The sequence below is a fragment of the Nestor notabilis genome, unplaced genomic scaffold (assembly GCF_000696875.1).
Source record: "Nestor notabilis isolate BGI_N333 unplaced genomic scaffold, ASM69687v1 scaffold24893, whole genome shotgun sequence".
NCBI lineage: Eukaryota > Metazoa > Chordata > Aves > Psittaciformes > Psittacidae > Nestor > Nestor notabilis.
In genome coordinates this window covers 88,901-113,090 of record NW_009921890.1, presented here as the reverse complement: position 1 = coordinate 113,090, position 24,190 = coordinate 88,901, and the positions used below count along the sequence as shown (strand labels likewise).

At 38.6% G+C, this 24,190-nt stretch overlaps 1 protein-coding gene across 1 annotated transcript in view; it reads right to left on the bottom strand.

Moving 5' to 3' along the window:
- Nucleotides 1-424: 424 nt before the first annotated feature.
- The window catches only part of ABLIM2 (actin binding LIM protein family, member 2), a 102,902-nt gene continuing 79,136 nt past the window's right edge, over nt 425-24,190 (bottom strand). The window contains exons 16-21 of the mRNA XM_010011350.1: nt 23,528-23,663; nt 17,771-17,829; nt 15,743-15,797; nt 14,322-14,386; nt 14,057-14,137; nt 425-1,265 (exon numbers count right to left, since the gene is read on the bottom strand). Coding sequence (XP_010009652.1) covers nt 1,152-1,265; nt 14,057-14,137; nt 14,322-14,386; nt 15,743-15,797; nt 17,771-17,829; nt 23,528-23,663 — 510 coding nt within the window. The 3' untranslated portion in view covers nt 425-1,151. The remainder of the gene's footprint in view (nt 1,266-14,056; nt 14,138-14,321; nt 14,387-15,742; nt 15,798-17,770; nt 17,830-23,527; nt 23,664-24,190) is intronic.

The following is a 24,190-nucleotide window of genomic DNA, read 5'->3' as shown; positions in this document are numbered from 1 at the left end:
TACTGCATCAGTATCACATAGGTTTGTTTTCTTTTAAATTGATTTGCACAGAAACATGCGAATAGTAGTGCATGATGGTTTTACATATTTGATTATAATTGGATGTATTATTGATAGAGCACACCAAGCTTTTTTTGTTACATTTTATGCTGAGCTGTTCCATTTCCACACCTACCAATTGCCATCTCAGTTCTCATGGCTTAGCATGTAAAGCCAGAAAGTGGAGAAAGTAAGAATGTCTTTAATTAGGACATATATTAATGAAAATAATTCTTTTATAGATAGATATATCTATCTACATATAATTAAGATTACATGGTATTTTTATCAGCATGAAATGTAAAAAAAAAGTTCTCCAAACACCCTAAACTAGCAGGAAAATACAGTTAACTGGCACAATACACTCTTAAACCAGTTTTGTATAAGGCTTCTGTTTTCCAGATGAATGGGACTAAGTTCTTAAGTAGTTCTGTATACATTTTAGTCATTATAACTGTTTTATGTCACAATATATTCTTAATAAAATAAAAACTCTTGTGTTGTAATTAAAGATAGCTAGTTACCTTCTAGACAAATATGACCTTTCAAAGAGTAGGCTGTGTCTAAATATAAGAAGTAGAATTAAGGTGCTTCCATATTTTTGCTTTCATTCTTAAAAAGTACCACGCATAAACAATTGCAATAGTTGCTTGAGGACATGCTGTTCTTTGGCTTTTACCATATTTTTAATAGCATGTAATCCCCTGTTACAGAATTTTATATTCATTACTTACTTGATTTTGTAAAAATTGTGTTGTAAAACTCAATGGAACAAAATGTTGGATGTATTTCCTTTGTCACAGCTACACTTTTTTCTCTTCCTTTCAGAATTTCCATTTGCATCAAGCAATAACTGCAAGCAACAATAAATTTAAAGCTAGATTTTTTGCACGTTGTAAACTGGGTAGGACCAGGAGTTACTGACAAAACCAGCTGGTCATGCAAGATTAGCAAATTCTCTGTATTCCAATGCATTGCCATCTAATCTGTCCTGTTTCCCCCAACACATACTAACACAATGAAGCTGGACAATGGTTCAACAGCAAGTGCATGTGATAGTTCTGGCAAGACTATTTTTGTTTTGAGTAAGCACATATTTTATCTGGGAGGGTCTAGAAAAGCAGGGCCTTTTTCTTCAGATCATTCCGCTTCCAAAGTGCCAGACGATCAAATTCCTCAATGCTCATTTTGAAGACTTCCTGGAACTCTTCAGGAGACAAATGCCTCTTGAAAATGAAAATACAAAAGTATCATTAAGCTCATCTGTGTGCATGAATATTTCTTCCTTTTCTAAGTTTTAAAACACACTGCAAAATAATGCATTGGGATTTGCATTTAAATTCCCAGATTGGTTTTGGAAAAGGCTGCATCAAAACCAAATATGCTCAGAGTAGCTGGGAAATGAAATTATTCATGGCAGTAAAGACTTTGGAAAAAAAATAATCTTTTCAATATAGTTCCAACTGAGCAGAGCTATGGTTTTCAGGGGAAAAGATGTGTTTATACATAGTGCTTGATAACAGAGCACACTGAGACAAATTTAAGTTATTCCAAGACTTTAAAGAGAATGATAACAATGTAATTTCAGAGTTGGATTTATTTCGCCTTGATCTTTAATGAGAGTGGTGGACATCACACGGGTCCACTAATAGCAGCCTTGTAACAAAGAAGAAAGCACACTGCTAAATTCTTAAATCCAAAAATGCGCTCAACCATGGGGACAGACTCATATCACAAGTCCAAGCTGCATAAAGTTTTGTTGTTTTTTTATTTTTAAATGCCAAGAACTATGCTTCTATTTGAGGTTTTCATAGTTCAGTATTTTTTAAAAAAAGAGAGAAAAGAGCAGAATAGCAACATAGAGAATTGGAAGGACGTAGGATAACAATTGCCTAATAATTATTTGTACACACAGAGGAAAAGCAGAAAAGATAAATGTGTGAATAAGAAATGAATATCATACAAAATTCTTCTGGTATTTGTGGACTAACTCTTGCTCAAGCGTTTCAGTAGTATCAGTTATGGTTCTGTTTCTAATGTGTTAAGCACACAGCGTCTATAACGGCCAGATTCAGTGCAATGAGAATTACAAATTCCAATTTTTAAACATGGACTCTCCTCTTCCACAAAGATTGCCTTGGATCCTGGGACCAGTCCTGCAATCTAACCCTCTCCTCCCCAACAGGGCTTTTGTCTGCTCCCCAGAAGCAGTTCTTCCCAGCACACTTAGGCAGCCCCAGCCTGAGCACCTTGGTGCCTGTTGAAGTACCACCTGCATCCAAAACTTATGTCCTCCAAAGCTGCTAAGCACAAGAAATGCTTGAATATGCCTCACACAGCAGAAACAGGCTCATCACACATTAGACAACTGTGTTATTTCAAGGGAAGGATACTGGCCCTTTCATCTTACTACATCCTGGCTGCAGAACTTCCCAGGATGTGAGAAACCTGGGTTCAATGTCCTCATCACTTGGAGGAGGTTCAAAACCACCATCTAGTCCACATTAGTCACATTAATCAGATGCATGCTGGCAAGCCACCCTGGAGGGTCACTTAAAGGAGATACAGTCCTTGCAAACGTGAATAATGCTACAAGCAAATGTTGAGTGCAAGATGCTGAAGTCATGGGAACACAGTGCTATCTGGGGTAAGGGGAGCCACTGGGTCCTTTAAACTGGTTTTACTAGTAATTCAAATAGGCCAAGGTTGCCTATCATTTGAAGTGGATCCTAGCACCATCTGGAAGATTGCTTGCTGCTATTAGCCAAAACTGTGGCAGGGAGCACGCTAATCCGCCCTGGTAACCCCACAATGGTTTACCTGACCAGAATGGACCTACCTTACAAAGCTATTTACAAAGCTACCTTACCTATCCATTGGCCCTACCTTACAAAGCTATTTTTCTGGCAAATTTGAAAGCAAAATTTTACTTTCTACTTATTAGCAATGAGTTTATCTTTGTATTGTAAATTACTCCAGGAAAAGTAATTAAAATATTTGTAAGAAGTCACTACACTTAATTACCTTGAATAGTCATCTTGGGCTCTTGTGGTTTCTTAAAAAAGGACAGCCTTGGTTGTTTCCCCTTGAGATTCCATACACTCAGAACAATAGTGACTAAGACTTTGGAACTGAGCCTTCATTTTTCATTTGACCAATGACAGCAACCCACCATAAGCACTATGCATAGCATGGAACAAACACACCATGCATATTTGGCAAAGGAGATCCTGTTTCGCATGGAAATGAGCAACATCTGACAATGTACTTTAGAAACAATATCTCACTGACAGAATTTAATTCTACTGGGTTTGGAAAGAAAAAGTAACTTCTTCCTGCATTGAATTTTTTTCCCCCCCTATATTTTCCTGGTAATCCAGTGGACAATTGTGAGCAAGCTTAACTTTAGTAATTTCTCACAGCAAGGAACATGTCTGTAAATTGTGGGACTGATAAAGAAGTATGGATGAGCAAAGTGTGTCATATTTTGGTTTATCTTACTTTCTAGATTGTGGATAAGACTTGAGATGTCCCCTCACTCAGGAGAAAGCAGTGACAAACTGTAGTTCACGCTCAAAGAGAAATTCAGAAAGCCTGTACCCTGCATGGAAATCCACTTTGCCAATCATCTAAAGACACAGGAAATGTAAAACTTCAAAATGAATATTTTCACTACTTTTTTTCTTGAGGTAAATTAAACCATGTCTTGCTAGAAGCTGCTGTGGTCTCAGCAGATGAAGGTCAACGGAGGGAGAGTCAGCAAGCCCTACGTCAGGCCTTGGGCCTTTTCTTCAGGGTGCCAAATACTCACTACATTTTAACGTCCCAACAAAGCTTGGAATCAATCTCAATACAAGCTCTGCAATTCCCCCTTTCCTCCTCAAGGCCATACTTTGCCACTTATCATTTTGCTTTGCCCTTAGGCGTAGCAAGCTTTCAGTCCGCATGCATCTATCCAAGCCGGTATGAATTAGATGTGTGCTCTGCTCCTCTGGTTGTACCCAGATGACATCACCTTCATTCCTTGCATGCACTCATTTTCTAATTACACTGAAGTTTTGTTTTACACCAGCACCATTATTTGACTCAAAAAAGTTCTTAGTTGGTGCTGCCTGGTCTAAAGCAGTTGAGAGTTCCCAGCCCAGTAGCAAAGATTGAGATGGGGGGAGCACAAGCTCACGTATTTCCACTTCCCATTCCACTAGACAGTTTCTTTGCTTTTAATTCTCCTCTACATACTATCCCTCATCTCAAGGACTAACAACCAGACTGCAATATTAGCAAAGTTTCTTACTCCATCAATGAATTAGCCACATAGAAAATTAATTCTAGTAGAAGGGAACACTTCCCCTTCGGTCTGAACCCTCTTTGAGGACACCAGTCTGTGCCCAGTGGAGCAAAATTCCCTCCATCTCAGAAACTTTCACCATCCCCTTCTTAAACATAAAGGGCTCTAGCTTTGGGACTGACTCTAGAAGCAGCAATGATTACAGTGTTGTCTGCAAATTTTGGAATAAACCTTGATCCCAGAAAGATGTCATCAAACTGGCAAAGCTTCAGATAGAAGTAACGAAAATAATCATTGGTTGCAGAGTTTAATTTATGAGGAAAGACTAAAAGGACTAAGTATGTACAAGTGTAGCCAAATGATGACTAAGGGAAAGTATGGTAAATGTCTACAAATATCTGAAGGGTCCAAACACCATGGGAATAGGCCAGTGTGGGAAGTTTATGTTCGTACTTTTCTTCCTATGTGTGATGTTTTGTCTGCAGTATTGTTAGGACTTTCCTAAACCTTATAGCTTCAAGACCTAGAGCTCTTCCCAAACAAAGGCAGAGAAAATGACCACTAAGAAATCTTAGCTTGATTTATCTTTCTTCTCAGATATTTGAATATTAATTTGTCTTAACTGAAGCATTACCTTGTCTTGTTAGTCAAACAAAAGAAAGGAAATTGAAAATTAGGCATGGGGAATAGGGAGGATATTCATCTTGAGGTATGAGAGAAGATGTGTGTGTAAAGCTATGCTTTACAAGGCCAAGAACATTTCTTTTTTCTTTCAGGATTGGATCAGCTTATAATATCCAGCTATGTTAACAGTGCATCATTGGGCCATTAAAGGAATGGCCAAACTTATTAGTAAAAGTAACATTCATTCCTTTTTTTTACTACTGTTGGCCTTGTTTACATAGGAAATCTGGGTGTTTTACCGTGTGCTAGTAACTGATTCTTAATTCCCTTTGTGACAATTCGGCTGTATTCAGGCAGCCTAACTTGATCTACTCCTCTGTGCTGTATCAGCGGCAAAACTGGAAGTGTTGCAGACACTGAAGAGAGTGCAGAGGACAAGATTAACGTCTCCCTTCTGCCCTCAGTCTGAACTGACTATTTAAGGAAGCTCAATTTGGAAGCTGTATTGTGATGTTAACATGATGCTACCTGGAAACCTTGCTAAAAGATAAGGTAAACATTTTAAAGGTGGTTCTTAGGTAAAGAGACTGCTATCCCAGCGCTCACAGCATCATACCATCAGCGTTTTGGATATATTTAGGCATGAAATTGCCAAATTAGAAAGGACAACTGCATCATATTGTTTTGATAAGTATTAATCTCAGGCTTGTAAAGTCAATTGTGCTCAATCTTTTGTTCTGGATAGTATTTTGTGTCAGCTTGCATGGGAAATCAGGAAAACAGTGAAACTCAAGTTCGGTAAAGTGCTGAGGATCCACCAAATGGGTAACAGCAGTGGCTTTGTATGAAAGAGGGGAGTCCTCTTTCCTCCAGAGGTACAATCTCTCACCTGCACTGACAGTGTTTTGGATTAGTGATACGGGATCACAACCCTGGGATCCCACTTTGGGAAGCCCAGAGATGTCCTGCAGCTTAGGAATTGAGTGATGCTGCTTTAATTCCTCACCTGATGTTACCTATAGACCACAGCACTATGTAAGAAGAGTCACAACACCTTGCAGTAATTATGTAGCTAGCTCTCCTAAAACATACAAACACACGATGGAAGAATTAAACCACAAATGTTTCTTATTAAGAGGTACAGAGCTAAGCTAAGGGCTGAGCTAAACCTCTCCACTGCAACATAACCACTACAATGGAAAATCCTCATGCTCTATGAAACATAGTCATTAAAATGAGTGGTACAGATATGCACTGTTTTGGGTCTCTCAGAACAAAAGTAATTAATCTCCATTCAAATACTTGCTGCACAATGTTATCTCAGAAAGAAGCAATGTTTTTCACTGTATATTAATGAAGCTTGCCTCTATTTTTCTGTGACCTGCTAAAAAGCCAGTAATCATTCTAAAGAGAGTTATAATGTTTATTTACTTCAATGAGATTTCTTTTCCTTGAGTATAATTGTGCTTTGAATGAAATTTAGAGATGTTAAAAACTAATATTTAGGAATATGGCATTAGTGTGAATAAGTCACGAAAAGGGAAAATTGCAGTTAACTTAGAGCCGGGCTGCAGTAAGCTGCGACTAGGTCATTCTGCACAAGCATGTTTATTCTGTGTCAGTAATTGGATGGAAGTCTTCACGTGAAAACCTGCTGATGCAGGGAATTCAGAGGATATCATACTTCCTCATGAGTCAATATTGAACCACTGAACCAACACAGTGGATGGCAGGAGGTGATGAGTTGAAGACAAGCCAAATCAAAATCTTAATTCTAGATGCCATTTAAAACCTCAGGTTTGTTCCTCTTTTGCCGGAAATAACAGCTGAATATCACATTGCCTTTCCTTGAATCCATAGTGAATCTTTCAGCTAGTCTCTCTCTGAAGCACTACTGTGCACTCTGTTTTATAAACTGCAATTTTGAATAGTTGTCCACTTCCACTCATTTTTATCCAGAGTACTTGTAACACTTCTGATCTCTGATCTACCTTTTCCAGAGCCTTCAAAATGCAAAATATGCAAACTAAACTGGGATTTATTGGAAAAGGTTTATTCTTATATCTTTAGGGTAATAGAGAGGCTTTGCTGGTGGGACATAGTCTTTTTGTGTGTTAAGATTTAGGATGTCAGAGGTATTTCAATATCTGGAACAATAATAGCCTCCCTTCTCCAGTTTTTCTCCTCCCCCCTCGCCCTCTATTCCCCTTCTCCTGTGCCTCTCAAAATCAGCCCAAATACTGCTTTTGGATGCCCAATCATAATTCTCTGGAAAATTTTCTCTTTCGTTTATTGCATTTTGAATCGTCATTTTGCTTTCTCAAGGTTTACACTCCTCACCCTTCTTTCTGTTGCACTGGTGGAGCTCAGTAGGTTTTTCAGAGGTTTCTTCTAAGCCTATTGCATGGCTAATTACAAAGCTGTAATTAACCATGTGCCACATTTCCTGGGAGAGTATTGAATGTTGTGCTCATCTGTGGAGTAATTAAGGTTCACACTCAATAAATATTTCAATCTATTAAGTAATTATGTGATAAGGGAGGGAAAATTAAGAATTGTCATAAGTTACCACCTAAGGAACTTCAAAAGGTATCAAAAGATAACTAGAGCAGCTCCATTGACTAGGGGATGAAGCAGTAGGTGCTGCAACTGTGGTCACACTAGATCAGGGCACTCTTCTGCAAATAAGCCTTGGCAGGAGGTGTAGATCCTCCTCTCTCTTCTGCTTCCACATAGCAATGTGGGTCCCCAAAAGGCTCCCAGGAAAAGTAGAATCATAGAATGGTCTGGGTTGGAAAGGATCATCTAGTTCCAACCCCCCTGCCATGGGCAGGGATGCCTCACACTAGACCGTGTCACCCAAGGCTCTGTCCAACCTGGCCTTGAACACTGCCAGGGATGGAGCATTATCACATTTTTGGGCAATCTGTTCCAGTGCCTCACCACCCTCACTGTAAAGAACTTCTTCCTTATATCTAACCTGGACTTCCCTTGTTTAAGCTTAAAAAGTAGTGTAACAGAAGCAGCAAGGAGTCTGAAACCTTTCCCTGGGCTGATGTCACCCCAAACATCTATACAAGGCTCCTGGATCTGTGGCTATATGTCATTTAGTGTTTCAGGGTATCATAAAACTTCACAGAGTAGCTGCATTCCACTCAGCACTACTATTGTGTGGTACTTAAAATCCAATGTCTTGTTAAATCACAAGGCACACACAAAATCCTCTGTAGTAGCACTGTACAGTCAATATATTCCCCAGCTGAGCCATCCATAAATATGCAAGAAACTGTTAAGATGCAAGTATTTCTCTCGGGGATATCAATATATTACCTACACAGTGGTACATGCAGAACATCTCTGAGGACAACCCATGCCATCAGTCTGTCATTCAACCAAATGAGCTTTTTCAAACTGACATTATGTAAACACCTTCAGTGGACTGCTGATAAAAATGTTAATTAAGAAAATAATTCATAAATAAAACTATGAATCCCTAAGGAATATTGAGAATATAAGAAGATTTTGAGTTTCAAAATTTTCATTAGATCTAGGCACAAAATATCTTATTCTTAAAGCAGCTTTTCCAGTTCCTCTCACTTTGGGCTTTAGTGCATCTGTAATATAATGCTCCACATGTAATCTCTGTTTGCTTCCACAGTGTTTCCATTCTCATGGGAATTATCACATCATTTATAATGCATATTTTCATTTTATAACGTAAGGGCTTTGAAAATTGATACACACATCCAGCACTGATCATAATACAAGCACATGCCTAGAATAAGAAATACCACACAAATGTTTTTCAAGTTAAAAGGTGTGAAGGTCCACTGAAGTCAGTGACCTGCACTCTTTCACTCCAGGTGACGAGTTTCATCGTGAAGTGAGCCTATTACCTCAAATCCAGCCCCAGAACAGAAACTGCACTTCCCTATGTTAAAACGTAAGAGCATTCCAGTTTCTTGCCATCTGAGCTCCAGAAGAGGTGGGGGACACAACATTACTTGTATGAATGACATCTAGGAGCTGGGGCTGTTAGGAAACCAGTCCTAAAATGTTTGCAGCAGTGGCTAGAACACAGAGTGATTGTTGAATAAAAACTAGTGGAAAAAATGTCATCCCTAAAACAAATCCAGACAAGCAGTTTCAGAAGGAAAAGCATGTTTGAATTAATGTGAGTGCTCTGTTCAAACAAGACCGCGCCCATGTTTAAATCTCTCATTTCTGTTTACAAGAGAACAAGGTGGCAGATGAAGGTTTGCTACTTAACATTCCAGAATATTTTTTTCCTTAGCAATTGTTTCAATGTATCCTTGTTAAACAAAGAATGAACAGGCTCAAACAAAAGTGGAATAATTTACTTTCCACTGCATTTGATAGGCAGGAATGAATAATGCTTTTAGCTCTCTGACATTCAGAAGAAAAGGCTAAAGAAACGAAGATACATTAAGATAAGAAAATAAAACGAAAACACTAAAAGATGGTTTCCAAATGGAAGACTCGAACTGTGTTGGCTTTCAAAACTATCAGCCTGTGACCACAAAAGAAATCTTATACTCTGTGATAAAACTTCAGGAGGAGAAAGAAAATAAAAATCTATGCAGCTGGGCATGAACCATCAATCTGGATGTGGAAGCACTGAGCCACATTGCTGTGACTGAACAATAAGCAAACAATACCCAAACTAAAAGTATCAAGTGTCTGCTTTTAGGAGCTAAAGACTAAATCATAAAAGTATTCAAGTACTTAAAAGTTATCAAGATTTTCAAAGGTGTCCATAAGCCCAGCTTACTTAGGGAAAACCAAACCAAACCAAACCAAACCAAGAGGCCATGTAGAACACGGGGAAACCAGCAGGTAAGGAATGTGTACCACACAACGGTGATGTCTTAGATCCTGGAAACTCAGGATTTAAGTTGTCCAAAATAGGGAAGCTTGCTCCAGGACAGGACACCTATATTTAAGCCTCTGCACAATAAAATGATCCTTTTGACAAAATGTTCCAAGATTACTTGTCTTTCTCAAATGCAACAAGAGCACCAAATAATCCTACTTTGTAATTATGTTAAGGCTTTGTGTTCACACAATTACCAGCCTAAGCAAATTACGGACTTACAGAGGTCTTCAAAGAAGGACCAATTTCAAAATTAGACCACGCTCCTCAAGGCCTTGTCCAGCTAAGTTCTGCATGTCTCTGGGGATGGAGACTCCACAGCCTCTTGGGCAATCTGTTCCAGTGCACTATTCTGCCAGTAAGGAACTTCTCCCTCATATCGAACTGTAATATCCCTTCCTGCGACTTGTGACTGTTCCCTCTTGGCCTTCCAGTGCCTAATTCTGAGAAGGCTATGCTTTCCTCTATACTCTTTACTATACAATGGGCTGCTGACTTATATTCAGCTCCATCAGGACCATCAGGTACTCTTCTGCAGAGCTGTTCCCCCTCCTTGTGCTGATGAATGACATTATTCTGTCACCAGTGCAGGAATCTTCATTTACCTCTGTTGAACTTCATGAAGTCCCTGTCAACCTATTCCTCCAGCCTTGGCCAGGTCCCTCTGAATGGAGGCTCTGCTCACCTGAGCATCAACTGCTGTTCCCTCAAGTTTGTGTCATCTGCAGGTGTACTAAGCATAACTCCTCTTCACCCAGACTGTATAATCCAAACTGCTTTGTTGTTCTGCAATATTATCTGAATTAACTTGTTCTTCACAATTTCCCATTAGAATAGCTCATGGGAATGCTGCTCCATCTAACATTAGAATAAACAGCACTATGGTAGACAGAAACTTCTAAAAAAGTTCCTGTGCCAAATCCTCATCTAGTGTAAATTCCTTGCATTTCTAATCAGCTTTAATACTAAATGAAGATCCAAGGCTACTCATTCAATATCCAGAGCATCGTAATGCATTTAAAAATTGGCAGGTTGTTTATTGTAACTAGTTCTCAATACTGCATATATTAGTTCACTGCTGACTTAAACATCTCCTGCAGGAGCATGAGGAACTGGGTACTTCTGCCCCACTGCTGAATTAGAATGAGCAAACAAAAACATGCCAAGTGTTTCCAAGCTTGGATATATGTGCTTTTGAAGAAAGAATTCTTACTATTTGAGTGCATTTATTACCAGTTGAGCCTTCCTAATCTCTAGATACCTCTTGGGCTTAGAAAAATATTCATTTTTACAAGAAAATATTTTTTATAATCCTTAAAATAAATTTCTTACGCAACAAGCATAATCTAAAAAATACTCACAATGAGAGCAAAGTCAGGAAAACACTACCACTCATTACACCCCCTCTTCTGCAGTCCTTGACCATTAGCCAAGGCCTTCATTGCAGCCTACCTTAATTTGACCTGAAGAGCTAATACCATTTACTTGATTTCACTTTTCATGACAGGAACACTCAACATAGGAGACTTCCCTTGGAAATGGGAATCAGAGACAAACAACAGCGCCTTTTCCATGACGTCTGTGCTGGATCATTCAAAGTTCACAACAAACTTTGTTGCACAAACAGAAGCCTGCTTCAAGACAACTTGCAAGAGTTAAATAAATTTAGCTTATGCAGATTTAGTCACCTTATTGCTCTTGAGTAGACCAGGGAATCAGAAACATCAGGTGTAAGTTATTCTAATCATACTAGACGCTAAGACTGCTTTCAGGTTTGATAGTTGATATAAAACATGAGAGTTCTAGGTCTTTCACTGACACCACTGTACCCTGTCCAAGCCATCACACCCAGGAGCTAGTTCTGATTTACAGCAGTGAGAGCAAAATTCATCAGAATAGAACTGGAATATTAGAACATGGATTTTTGATTTGTTTTAATTTTGTAGACAAATCACTCTACAGTTCGGATAATACATGGGCTTAGCAGTGCTATCACCTTCACCATCTCTGTAGGCACAATCCAGCCTTTTCTCAAGCGACATGGCTGTGCAAGATGGAAACAGATCAGCTGACAACCAGTTCTGCTCAGAAGAGCTCAGAAGTGCTCAGAAGAGCACTTGCCTCCTAGAGAACCGTAAGCATTGAATCATACCCTCCAGTGAATGTGAATGGAGCTCTAGAAAAGCTTCTAGAGGTACCTTAGTACCTGTTTCCGGTATTCCTGGTGTTGCCCTCCAAAGCTTGAAGACACCAAGATATGCCAGGTAGGTCCTCTACTAACAGATGGGGTGTGTGTGTCTCTAATCCTGGTATGTTCCTGTGCAAAACTACAAATCCATGTAGTCCTGGGCTCCCTGACTCCTGGATCTTGCCCACTCCTGAAATCTGCTGAATGCACAAGTCAGCAACTAAGTTACAATCTTTTTCTTCTTCTGCCACAAGAGAAAATAATGATAAACTGCTTTTCTATGCAAAGCTACTTATTTCCAGCAATTCTGTAATGCAGAAGGAAGGGACGAGGAGGAGGGAAGAAGCCAGCAGGGAAGGGCACAGTTTGTGCCTGTCACTCAGCTCTGCATACGGTTTGAACATGTAGATGAGCTGCTGCCTCTGTTTTTCCAGTAGCTATAATCCTATTAAAACACTGCTAATTTAATTGTTTAAAAAACTACCAATCCCTAATAAATGTAGGATGGTCTACAAAGGAGTCCTTCCTGCAGACACTGTGTTTAACATAGTGCAGCGATCAGTGGGATCAGCATGGTCCCCTTATCGCTTTTCTGGTGCAGGTTTGAAGCAGGTCTTGTTTATTGTTCTTTTTTTGCAAACCTCTGAGAGCTCTTTGAAGTGGTTGGGTTCCTTGAGCCATCAGGCACCTGGTGAGAGCCAGCCTGAGCAACACTGATGTTAAGCAAACAGTGATCCCAGCTGAGGACAGTGGATGAGTTTCGGATAATGGCAGCCAGGACAGGCATGATCCATCCAAAGCAAACTATATATTGTCTTAAAAAAGCAATTTGGAGCTGCATTTTTGATTCTGACCAGTCTGATATGTTTAAACAAAAACTCTAACACACACACACACACACACATATACATATACATATATAAACATCTATAAAAAGGATCCTTTATAGGATGTGTCCAGATGAGTATTCCTCCAACTCCCTACTCCTTTTTCTGGACTCATTATGCTTTTTATTATTGCTGTCACGACTTGCTATACCCCAGGTTCAAAACAGCACACATTTGAGGCTCTTTTTCCTTCTCTATCAAATCAATACCACTTGCTGGGTAATCAAGCGACAAGCACACTGAAGTGTTTAAGAACATAACACCATTTCCAATATATACTACATGTATAAAAATTGGATAAATTGTCTTTTTAAAATGAGAAACTTTCTGCTACTTCATATTTTTTCTTTTTTTTTTTTTTACGTTCAGATTAAAGGTTCTTTCTTCTTTTCTTGTCACATTATCAAGTTAAAAATAAATTTATTTAAATATGTATCTTCCCAAAAGTCCAGTAGTGTTATCACATAATTTTTATCAAACTATCTCTTCTTCTTGATAGTAATTCACACAGAGATACATTAGTTTTATAATTTAGGTGAGTCTTCAGTCCTGTCATTATTCAGTCAGAAAAACCCAACCTCATGAATTTTGCCTGATCATCAACTTCAGGATTTGGCCTTTGGAAACTAAGCTTTCCTTTATGATAAATCACTATGCTATAGCTCTTTGAGAGAGGTGGATGCTACAGCAGATCCATAGCATAGTCACCATGGATCACACAGCCAAAGGAGTGGTGGTGAATAAGACAGCTGAGCAGAAACACAGGTCCATGTATTTTCAAGACAAATGGAGTTTTTTTATAATACTCATGTTATTTTGGAGGATGATTTTATAGGAATTAAAACCCCAAGTTTTCACCTGTTTTCTTCCAACTTCCAATAACTTGTACAATCATCCAAAACTAATGGGTTTCATTGGAATCTTTGTAAAACACCATGTGGTCAGACATTCACTGGGTTTTTTGGCTATTCTTTTTAAGCTAAATTGCCTATATACTAGTGTTTTGAAATAATTTATATAATGTTATTCCTCTCTTCTCTCTTCTTTCATTGCTATTACTTGGGCACAGGATTATCTAAGACTGCAAACAGACAGGACAAAGACTCGCAAAGCCATGAAGCAAACATTATTCCTACCTCCAGCCTGGTCCTGTCCACATCCTTAGGCAATTTCACACGAACTCGGTTTGTTACAATAAGTGTTTCATAAGGATAAATCTGTTAAAAAGACAAGAGCATATGAACTCCAGCCATATCTGATTCTGATGTGTGGAAATGACAGTGGGGGGAACTTACTAATTTAAACGGTACATTTCTGCATCCCAATTTGACAAGTATTTCACTGGGACAAAAATTAACAAAATAAAAATTAAAAAAAAAAAAAAAAAGGAACACATGTAACCTTGCTAGGAAGTGCTGAATCTGATTGTTCTTCCAGTGGTGGAAAAGCCCTTCTTACCTTGTATTCTGCAAGAGAATGAGAACAGGTTCACAGTTTAGAATTTATAGGCTTCTTTTGGAGTCATTGCAATGAACATTTAGGTACATCAGCAATTTGCTATACTAATACGTTTCTTCCTTCTTAATAGTTGTTGGATAACTGCATGCCTAGTAAGCATTTGACCCCCATGCTCTGAATGCCTATTGCTGAAGCAACAGTCCTTGTCCTTGAAATCAAATGCTTATTACAGAAAATCCATCTCCTGATGCTATTGAGTTACACAGTGAGTATGTCTGACAAAATTGGGAACCTCTGTTTACAGGAGACTTTTGTGGAGAGTTAGGTCAGTCACCCCAAAGCCCTGCCCTTATCGCTCTTCAATGACAATAGTTAAAATATTTGGATTACTAAAGACATGTCACTTTGGGAACATATATAAAATCATTGAACATAAATAAAATATTCCAAGATGCCAATGTACTGCATTTTGGCTAAGTTCACTTTTCTTCATGATAGTGAAGAAGGGCTGATTTGGGGGTGTGGGGACAATGACTCCTGGATCTAAACTAATACATGAGTACTCTAGTCAAATCAATATATGGCTCTATGACTACCACAAGGTCATTATTTACAACAACGATTAAATACATCAGGATAGCCACTATTTTCATAGACGTTTTTATGGTCTAAAATGAAATCAGAGATAAGTCTACTTTTCAAAATCTGTATTTCTAACTATTCAAACATAGAGACAAAGAATTGTATCAACACAAAGGCATAAAGTGAAGCATTAGAGTAAGATTTTTAAAATGAGAATAAGTGTCTTGGAAACAAAATCCTACTCTTCCCCATGAGTACATGCTTGTTGCCAAATTGCTCAGCTCTATTGAAAATTCCAACCCAAGTTCCATATTAAGTTCATAGTCCACTTATACTGTAATAAAAGAAATGAATGCAAATAAATTCTGCTTTTTGAAGTCTGTATATTTTTAACCACACTGTAGTACAAAAAAGCAGCACAATGGACTTTTTCTTTTTTAATTAAATATGTCTTGAAGGAGGAAGTGATTATCTCAGATTTCTTCCTCTCTTTGATACAAGACCACCACCACAGAGGCTTTGCCACATATTAAGGATACTGGGATTGATTCAGCTTTTTTGCACCACTTGGTGATGCAAGACTTCAGTCAGGTCTTCATGTTTGGTTAGATAAAAAGAAGATTCTCTGTGATAAACATGATACTGATCTGGGTCTCTGTCTAGTCATTATTATGGAAAGTAAATTATGGAAAGATCTCATAGCATCCTTTATAGCAATATGTTAATGAGCATCCTTAAAGGAAGAAAACAAGAAGTGAAGTGGAAATGATATTGCAACGTACCTTTCATGCCCCAGCTCGCCTCCTGGTCCGTTTCGTATTGGCCCATATTTTCAGGCTGAAAGAGAAAGAAAGAAGCAGTGTAGCAGCAAAACACACAAAACCATTCTGCACACTGCTGAGAGAAGAAAGAAAACCAGCTGGTAGTGCACAATCAAAATACCGATCCTTGTGAAAGAGAAAGACTAAAGTCTCATTCAAACTCGACCTAATAGCTCCAGTAAGACAAGACTGAAATTGTCATATGCCTGTGATGCAGATGTCTTGCTGCCATCATCAAAAACCACTTATGCTGCATTGACACTTGTCTCATTCTCCAGTCTGCTTCACACTGCTGATGCCACTTAGACCAGGGAGAACCGTGTGTATGTGTGACCCACTCTCTTTTTCCTTGCTGCATAATGCTACGGTGAAAAACACTAGAGGAGAGCAGAAAAGCAATATTATATGATTTTTTTTTCCTCCTGAATGTCATTTTTGCCTGTTAGGGTATCACCGGTGTGCGCAGATATGCTCGCAATAACCTGCAAGGCTCCTTATTGTTTGGTTTTGGTTTACTTTGTTATGCAGTACTGGGCTGGCTGATTAAAAAATAACAAACCACAGAAGCTGGTATGAACCTGCAATCCAAACAGAGGACATCTATTCTGAGAAGTATTTTGGCTACAAGGATTTTGACCATAAGCAACCTTTTCAACTCCCCTAGTTTTCGGTTGTGAGGCTGGATGCTTAGGGGGGACAAATGCTGCCATCTGCTGCCTTCGTATTACATTGCATGGCTTCAGCAACTAGCATTTCCATCAGCATTATGGTCAACTCCACTACTGATGAAGTTTACTTTGGCCTATCTGTTAGAAGCCTTCTGATGGCTTCGGTGCTTCCCTAGCACGGTGGCTGGGCACAAGTCGGTCCCTCGCTCACTTCAGGTTACTGGGAACTGTTATTCTGAAAAGTCAGTAAAACACTGTTCACTCAGGTCAGGTTTATCTGGTCCCTTCCAAATTCCTAAATCACATTTGATCAAGTTGCAGTGCCACAGGTTCCTTCAGAGAGGAATTCAAGCAATCAGGTATTGAAGCAACAAAGTCACAATTAGCCTTGTAATATTAACTCAAAGGGATGGACATTTCAGCAGCTACTGAAAAATACATTTAGCTATTCTCTTGACAGTTGCTTTCTTGTAGCTCCTTCCAATGACCTGCAGTTTGACTCATAACTGGGGAACTTTAATCCTGCTCACGTGCTTTTACAGCTTTCACATTTTCCTTTGGAGAAAGGAGGGAATTTGGATGAGGTCCTGTTGATGAGATTTGGTCACAAACCAACCTCCAAAATGTAAGTGCACATACATCTATGTAATGCTACCACTATTAACCATAATGGGTTTGTACCTAAAAATGTAAGCTGTGAACTGAGAACCCACAATGCCAGACACCACAGTGTCTTTGACTGCAGTGTCAAAGATGGCTTTTTTCCTAAAGACATACAAAAAATATAAAAAAGGATTAGAAAAAGAATGCCTAGTCTGACTGGGTCATAATTTTGTTATGCATTTTGCTTTCTAGATTGCTGCCTGGCATTTTCTTTATATTGCTCTCTCACCACTCTAAAATATGACACCTCTGTGTGTATATACGTATATATACACACATGCATACTGGAAAAAAGCAGAACAGATGCTTTAAGAAATGCAAGTGGGCTGCTCCACCTTTGCTCTAAGATGATTTCTTGCCTAATTATAGGCCTGGTGCTTTCTATCACTAATTCAAGCTATACTGTGATCTATTAATATGTGCAGCCTGTATATTTTGGATTTTTGTTTTGGGAGTAGAATCAAGATTCTTAATGCTTATGATGGACACAATTAAAAGGAGAAGCTTCAGTCTGTCTTACTTTTGCAGACAGACAAGGGTATGAATCTGTAAGGGCTGGCAGCCAAAACACCTTTGAAGTGTAGTTTTTCAACCAGTTACTAGGCTGTCTATTTATAATACACCACTGCCTGGAGAATGCATTTAAATGTATACCTACCTGATGTAAGCCATTCTTTCCATAGCCAGGTAGAGAAGCAGATTTAGCATATGGAAATCCTGTAAAAGATAAAACACACAGCTATATTTTTGTAAGTCTTTTACAGCCTACTAAGTCACTGAATTCAAGAAAACATCCAGAAACAGCATTAGAAGATCAATAAGTACATTTTATTAACAGGATGAAATATTACTGAGTAACGCTTGTCTTTTCTCCATATTTAATGAACACGAACACGTGTAACAATGTCTATAAATAACAGCATGCCAGAATGCACTCACCTTACGAGGCAGGGCATGAAGAGAACTGTGGGACTCACTTTATGGAAGACTTATGCAGCTATGTGATGCAAAGAAGATTTAAGAATTTGTGTAATCTCTGCCCTCTAATTTAGTATTAAACCATAACTTGAAAATAAGATTAAAGGTACTGTCATTTTAGAGTTACATCACTTTTGATCATGATGTATGTGGTCTGGTTTTGTTCCTTAAGAAAGAAGGGTTGGTATCCTACCACTTTAAAAGATCCACAAAACTATTTCTTTTTTGCTTTCTTTAAAAGTTCTTTTACTGCTTCAAGTAGAAAAAGGCATAAATGAGGATATGACAATAGATAAAGTAAATCAGTGAGAGTATAAACACACTAGAGAATGAAAGTTTTAAGACAGACAAACTTGGCAAAGTGCTGTTACCATGAACAAACTGGATGTAATATAGTGATGAAACTGTGTGTGGTCACTATGAAGCAACTGAAGAGCCTTACTTTTGAGATTCTAATATGAGAGTTTGGAGATTCCTTTTGTCAGTGAAAGGACAAAAGTTTTTCATATTTGCTTTTAATTAATAAAAATAATGCTGTATGTGACAAGCTGAATCAGTTTAAATTAAATACATGAACAAATGCGCGTGTGATAAACATTCTTAATTCCAGCGGAGAAAACTGATAAATTGATGCAAAGAGTTACAGAAGTCAGTTAGCTCAAAGAACTGAATGCACAACGTTTCTTTCTGTCAAAAACGTTACCTATCTGCGTCCAAAGATGAATGAAGGAAGAGAATCCAGACCCCAATGGATTAATACATACCCTAAGGAGATTATTAGGAATGAGCACACAGAAAGAAAAAACAAAAGATGGATCAGCAAAGAGCTCACGATGTGCTGAGATAAAGTAAGAACTGCCAGAAGTCAAGCTGACTTAAGCACTGAAAATGATATTAAAACAAATAGCAAGAAGTTCTCCAGCTATCCAAATAAAAAGAGAACAAGGAAAGAAGAAATGGGATCACTGGGAGTTACACTATGTCAGTCAGTACACAGCAGAGGTGAAAGGTAACCTAGGTAGGGCTCCAACACTGAAGGAGTATTTCACCTCTATTTTAAGGAACAAAAGGTAGAGTACTGAGTAATGGGGAGAAAGCTAATGGAGGAAGGGTATACCAATGAATCAACCAATAATTCAAAGCACTTAATGTACTTAAACAGGGAGCGATAAGCTCATATTGAAATCCAATACCTGTTACCATTGGAGAACTACAACTCTAGTTTTTATATGTAAAGGAAAAGAGGTAATAAGGAGCTACTAGTGTGCTCCCAACAGAAAACTTAAGGAAAGACTGAATAAAAACATTGAAGTAAACAGAATATAAATTATATTCACAGAGATTTTAATTGGTTTGACGTAAGTTAAAGACACATTGACAGACTTGGGTGGAAGCTTTCTTTAAGAGAAATAACTTCTGCACATCATATATTTTATCAGATCTCATCTGATGTGATGTCATTACAGTGTTTGGTATTTGACTGCATATGGAGTTATACACAAATCTGGAGAAGATGGAGTTTATCAGAGGAATTTTAAGATCTGTAAGGAAAAACTGAAATTAAAGAAATGGGTAGTGAGAACTCAGCAGAGCTGATAGAGATGTGTCAGCATGGACTAGTGTTGAGCTGAAATCACCTCATGTTTTAACTAATATTCTGGACACCAAAAATAGTAATGGGCTAATAAACTTTCCTGTCTATACAGAGTTACAAAGCACTGAGGCAGGAGGAGGATTGGGCTATCATAAAGAACTGGGACAACTTTGAACATTAATGTAATAGAAATGGGTAAAATTTAATAATTCATGGGAAAATTCATGCACTTGGGGACTAACAAATACCCCAAACTTTTACAGTTTAAGCTGAGAGCTCATAATTTGGAAATGATGGTGAAGGATACAAGCTTAGATATACAGCTCAATCACAAGATGACCTTGAGTTGCTAATCTAAGTGTTAAAAAAGCACAAAAGTTTGAAATGTCTGTCATGATACATGAAAAATACAGAAAAGAGAGTATTTTCAGGCAGTGACAGTTGATCCTGGAGGAATCCTTTGTGCTGTTCTTGTTCATCAGTGTTCAAGTGGGCCAAATTAACTCCACTAGGCCAGTGGCCTACAGGATAACTGGGGCAATGAAAGCTCATCACAGGAAAGGAAGCTTGATAAACTTAACTTATTTAAGCTAGTAAAATGAAGATGATTTATAAAAGCAAGAGATGTTTTAGAAACATAATCAACCACCATCTGAGGAGTGGTATCAACTACAAGCAGAACTTTTGTTTTCAGCCTCACAGGGGTTTCCATGTGTGGTAACACGGATGTAGGGTTGACTACTGAATTAGATGGATCACTTGGCTATTCCAGTTTGGAAACCAGAAACTTATCATTGCCTGTTATTTGAATGGCAGTGACACCAGAAGGAAAAGAGTATAATAGTGTGAGGTAGAATGAATGTATGTGCAACAGAACTATCATCTCTGCTCCTGCCTGGAAGAAGATGTTGGTGTTGAACATCAGTGCAGAGTTCTATTTCTTGGCCTCTTGTCTACAGAGAAGATGGGTGAGACAGTTTTGTTCTAAAATGCACCAAGGTAAAGCCCAGTTTGAAAGCAAATGGGGTTCACTCCAGCAGGTCGCAGCTGAGGAGCTGCCTCTAGGCTTCCAGAGCTGAGCCACTGCCGCAGGCGCAAGAGACCTCGTGTGGCCAGCTGGAAGAAACCCAAGAGACAAATAAAGCTGCAATAGCCCAAAACAAAACTGGCAAGACCCACCGACTCCAGTGAGAACTGTCTGTATTTCACTTAGCTTCTGTTTCCCATGAACTTAGTTACAAAATCAAACACTTTTTTTTTTTTTTTTTTAAATATAAAGAAAAAATAAAACACTAGAAGCCAACAACCACGTACTGCTCATTATCACATCCAACCAGTACAGTAAATTTTCTGGAGTAACTGGCCAAGATAAAGCAATCTTTCTCTCTGATTAGGCACTACCTGAACATCAGCTACTCTCTGCATGGATATGGCTCCTGCTTTTCCTAGTATGATATTGACTTTAACCTGGATATTCTGAGGTTGCCTCTCAGCACATCAGGGACACATGAACAGCATGGGTTACGCGCCCTGCCAGCTGTCTGCTTTCCTAAATATGCAACACTTAATGAATTATGATAAATAATTAATTACTAAACATCTACAAATACAGAAACAAAACACATTTACACAGACAGATGTAAGGAGATTCAAGCTTCATTCTAGATGCCTGCTAGCATCTAGAAGCCTTGTACTGATGTGCTTTGTTGTTAGATGTATTCTTCTGGGCATATAGCTAATGTAATGTGGCCAAATATCTTCCAGAGCAGAATAAACCTTCTCTGGTTTACTCAGAGGTTGGACAGATGAATGCAGGCTCGTCTGTACACAGGGTTGTTGGTACAGTATGCTTGGACACATCACCAGAGATTCAGTCTGATGCCTGCTAACCCCCCTCCACGTTGCCTGTAACCACTTGGCACCAAAACTATATCCCAAAAGTTTATTTTCTCTGATACTCACTGACTATGCCACAGAGATGGGGCTGAATGTCAGAGTTCTCAATCGTAAGTGCAAAAGGCAGAGAAGCTACTTTTCCATGGCTAATGGGGCATGCGACGCTACAGATATTCAGAACTAAGTAGGGAAACAGTGAGTAAAGAAGAAATTACATAGGATGTCTATGGGTACTAAAACAGTCAGGTGGATGAAGGTTAAAAAAAAAGGAAATGTAAATGTCAGGAAGAGAAAACTTCAATTTCATTTCTATATGGCTGCTAATTGGATAACAGGGACAATCTTCAGGAGGGACAGAGAACTGCTGATAAAAAGCAATGGAAAATGAACACCACAAGCTATATCACATTTTCACAGAGGTAAAATTGACACTGACAAAGGTGTGAACCACCTTTTGCATTTCTAGTTTTTATAGATCCACATTCTGAGATAATAATAGTAATAAAAAAATCCCAAACAAATACCATAAGAGAAATGCTGGTATAGAAGAGTGACATTGACACCATGTGTTGTTCCTGTGTAACACAGTTCCTGGTTGCTACATACTTCTCCATGCTTAATATTTGTGTACAAGGACTATTATAGAACACATTAGATCAATAGAACTATAGAAAATAGGACTAAAAAAAAGCATTAGATCAACTCCAGGAAGCTCCCAAACACACCCAACGTGTACATTACAATGAAAGGTTTAGGTGTCCAGATGTTAGGTGTGTGAGGTGGTCAGACTTGGTTTTCCTTGCACAGGCGAAACCTACAGTACACCTTGTGCACATGTATGTGATGTCTGGTTTTAAGGAATTAAGGAATTCCTTAAAATAAGGAATTAAGGAGGATTAAGGTATCAAATCCATTCAATTTAGCCAGTGAGATGGATGATTCAAAATAACTTTTCTTCTTTATCTTGTTACAGCCTTGTGACAGACTTTGTACCATCTGTTTTTCCTGTTCCTTGCATAGCTAAGCCATAATTTCCTTAATATAAGCTGATGGAGCCAGCTATCATATTACCAAAATGACATCCTAGTTCTGTTGCCAGACATGCCTTGCATTGGATGCATTCTTTTGGAAAACTGCTTCCCCAACTTGTTTACCTCAGATGACCTGCTACAGTCATGTGGCGTAACGGAGGAAGCAGGGAGAGGAATGGCCCAGTTATCTATTAAAATTCTTTTAACCTATTTTTTTAATTATTTATGTAATCTAAAACTAAAGTTCAGATGCAATTCTGATTACTTTCACCTCCTGACTTGCAGAAATGTGCAGTAAGAAATGTGTAGAGCACGCTTTTGGTACTGACAGCTAGCATGGGCATACTATCTTCAGACCAGTATTTAGTAATGAAATTATCCCATTATTCCACTTCCAAGATTTCTGTGAACTTACAGGTATAACTGTGAGTGATAACAAAAAAAAATGCCATTCTAAGTTAACCTTTGGAGCAAAGTGTTCTTTATGCTTATCATGATACAGAAGAAATGGCTCTACTGATACTCAAACTCCATAATCTGAATGAAGGAGTTATTAGCACAAGTCAACAATCTACCATCCTGTGTATTGAAAATAGATAGCACATTTTATGTATTAATGAGGGGCAGGTTTTTGTGGTAAAGAATGTTTGCTGTCCGAAGAGACAATACAGCATTTGTATGAACAATGCTGCTTCCTTCACTAATATAACACTACAAACAGTTTCACTACTGAAATCTGAAGGCACTGAATGCTTACAAACCACAGCAAAACAAACTGACAGAGAGGCGTAATTACGATAGAGAGATGAAACATAAAGCCAACTGGAGAGCTGTGTGGACTAGGCTGCAACAGGGCCACTTTCCTTTGCCACATTCCAACTTGACAGCACTGGTGGTCAAGGGATACAGTACTCACTGGAGTAGCCAGCAGTCTCCTGTGCCCTCGGGAAGTTTTCTCTGTCAGCAGCCAGAGACAGGGACCGTGTGTCTGAATCCGGGGAGTTAGTTCTGGTGTCTGTATCTCCTTTCAGAATAAGCCAACTGGTCTTTAGCTGGAAAGAGTAAAAGCCTGTTACAAGATTCAGGATTCAACACCTGAATGAAGTTCTCCTACCTCACCTATCCAGGAAGCCTGGTGAACTGACAGCATGTTTATGCTCAGTGCAACTTGTAGCACCTTTTACCAAGTTGTAAAAGTTGACTATATCATGACTTAGACATCACAGCTACCAGAAACACTTAACTTGCAGCTAGCCTGAGGGTAGTTTCTCTGTTACTTAAGCTGCCCACTGCACCCCACTTTAGAAGATGCAATCATTTTCTTGTAACTAATCTGCTGTTAACATTTTCCCTCTAGGCTTAATATGCACCATAAGTAAAAGTCCGCAAGCTTAACTGAATTACCAATGTATATACTGAGTGAAAATCCATGAGCTTATTGCTTTTAATCTCAATATCCCTACTTCCTTCTTTACCATAGAATGTAGATTCTAAACCCTCTGGGTGAGAGATTAAGCTTTTCTTTATTTCCTTGGAAAGACCTAAATGATTATTTCAGTTATGTGAAAGAATACCTTTA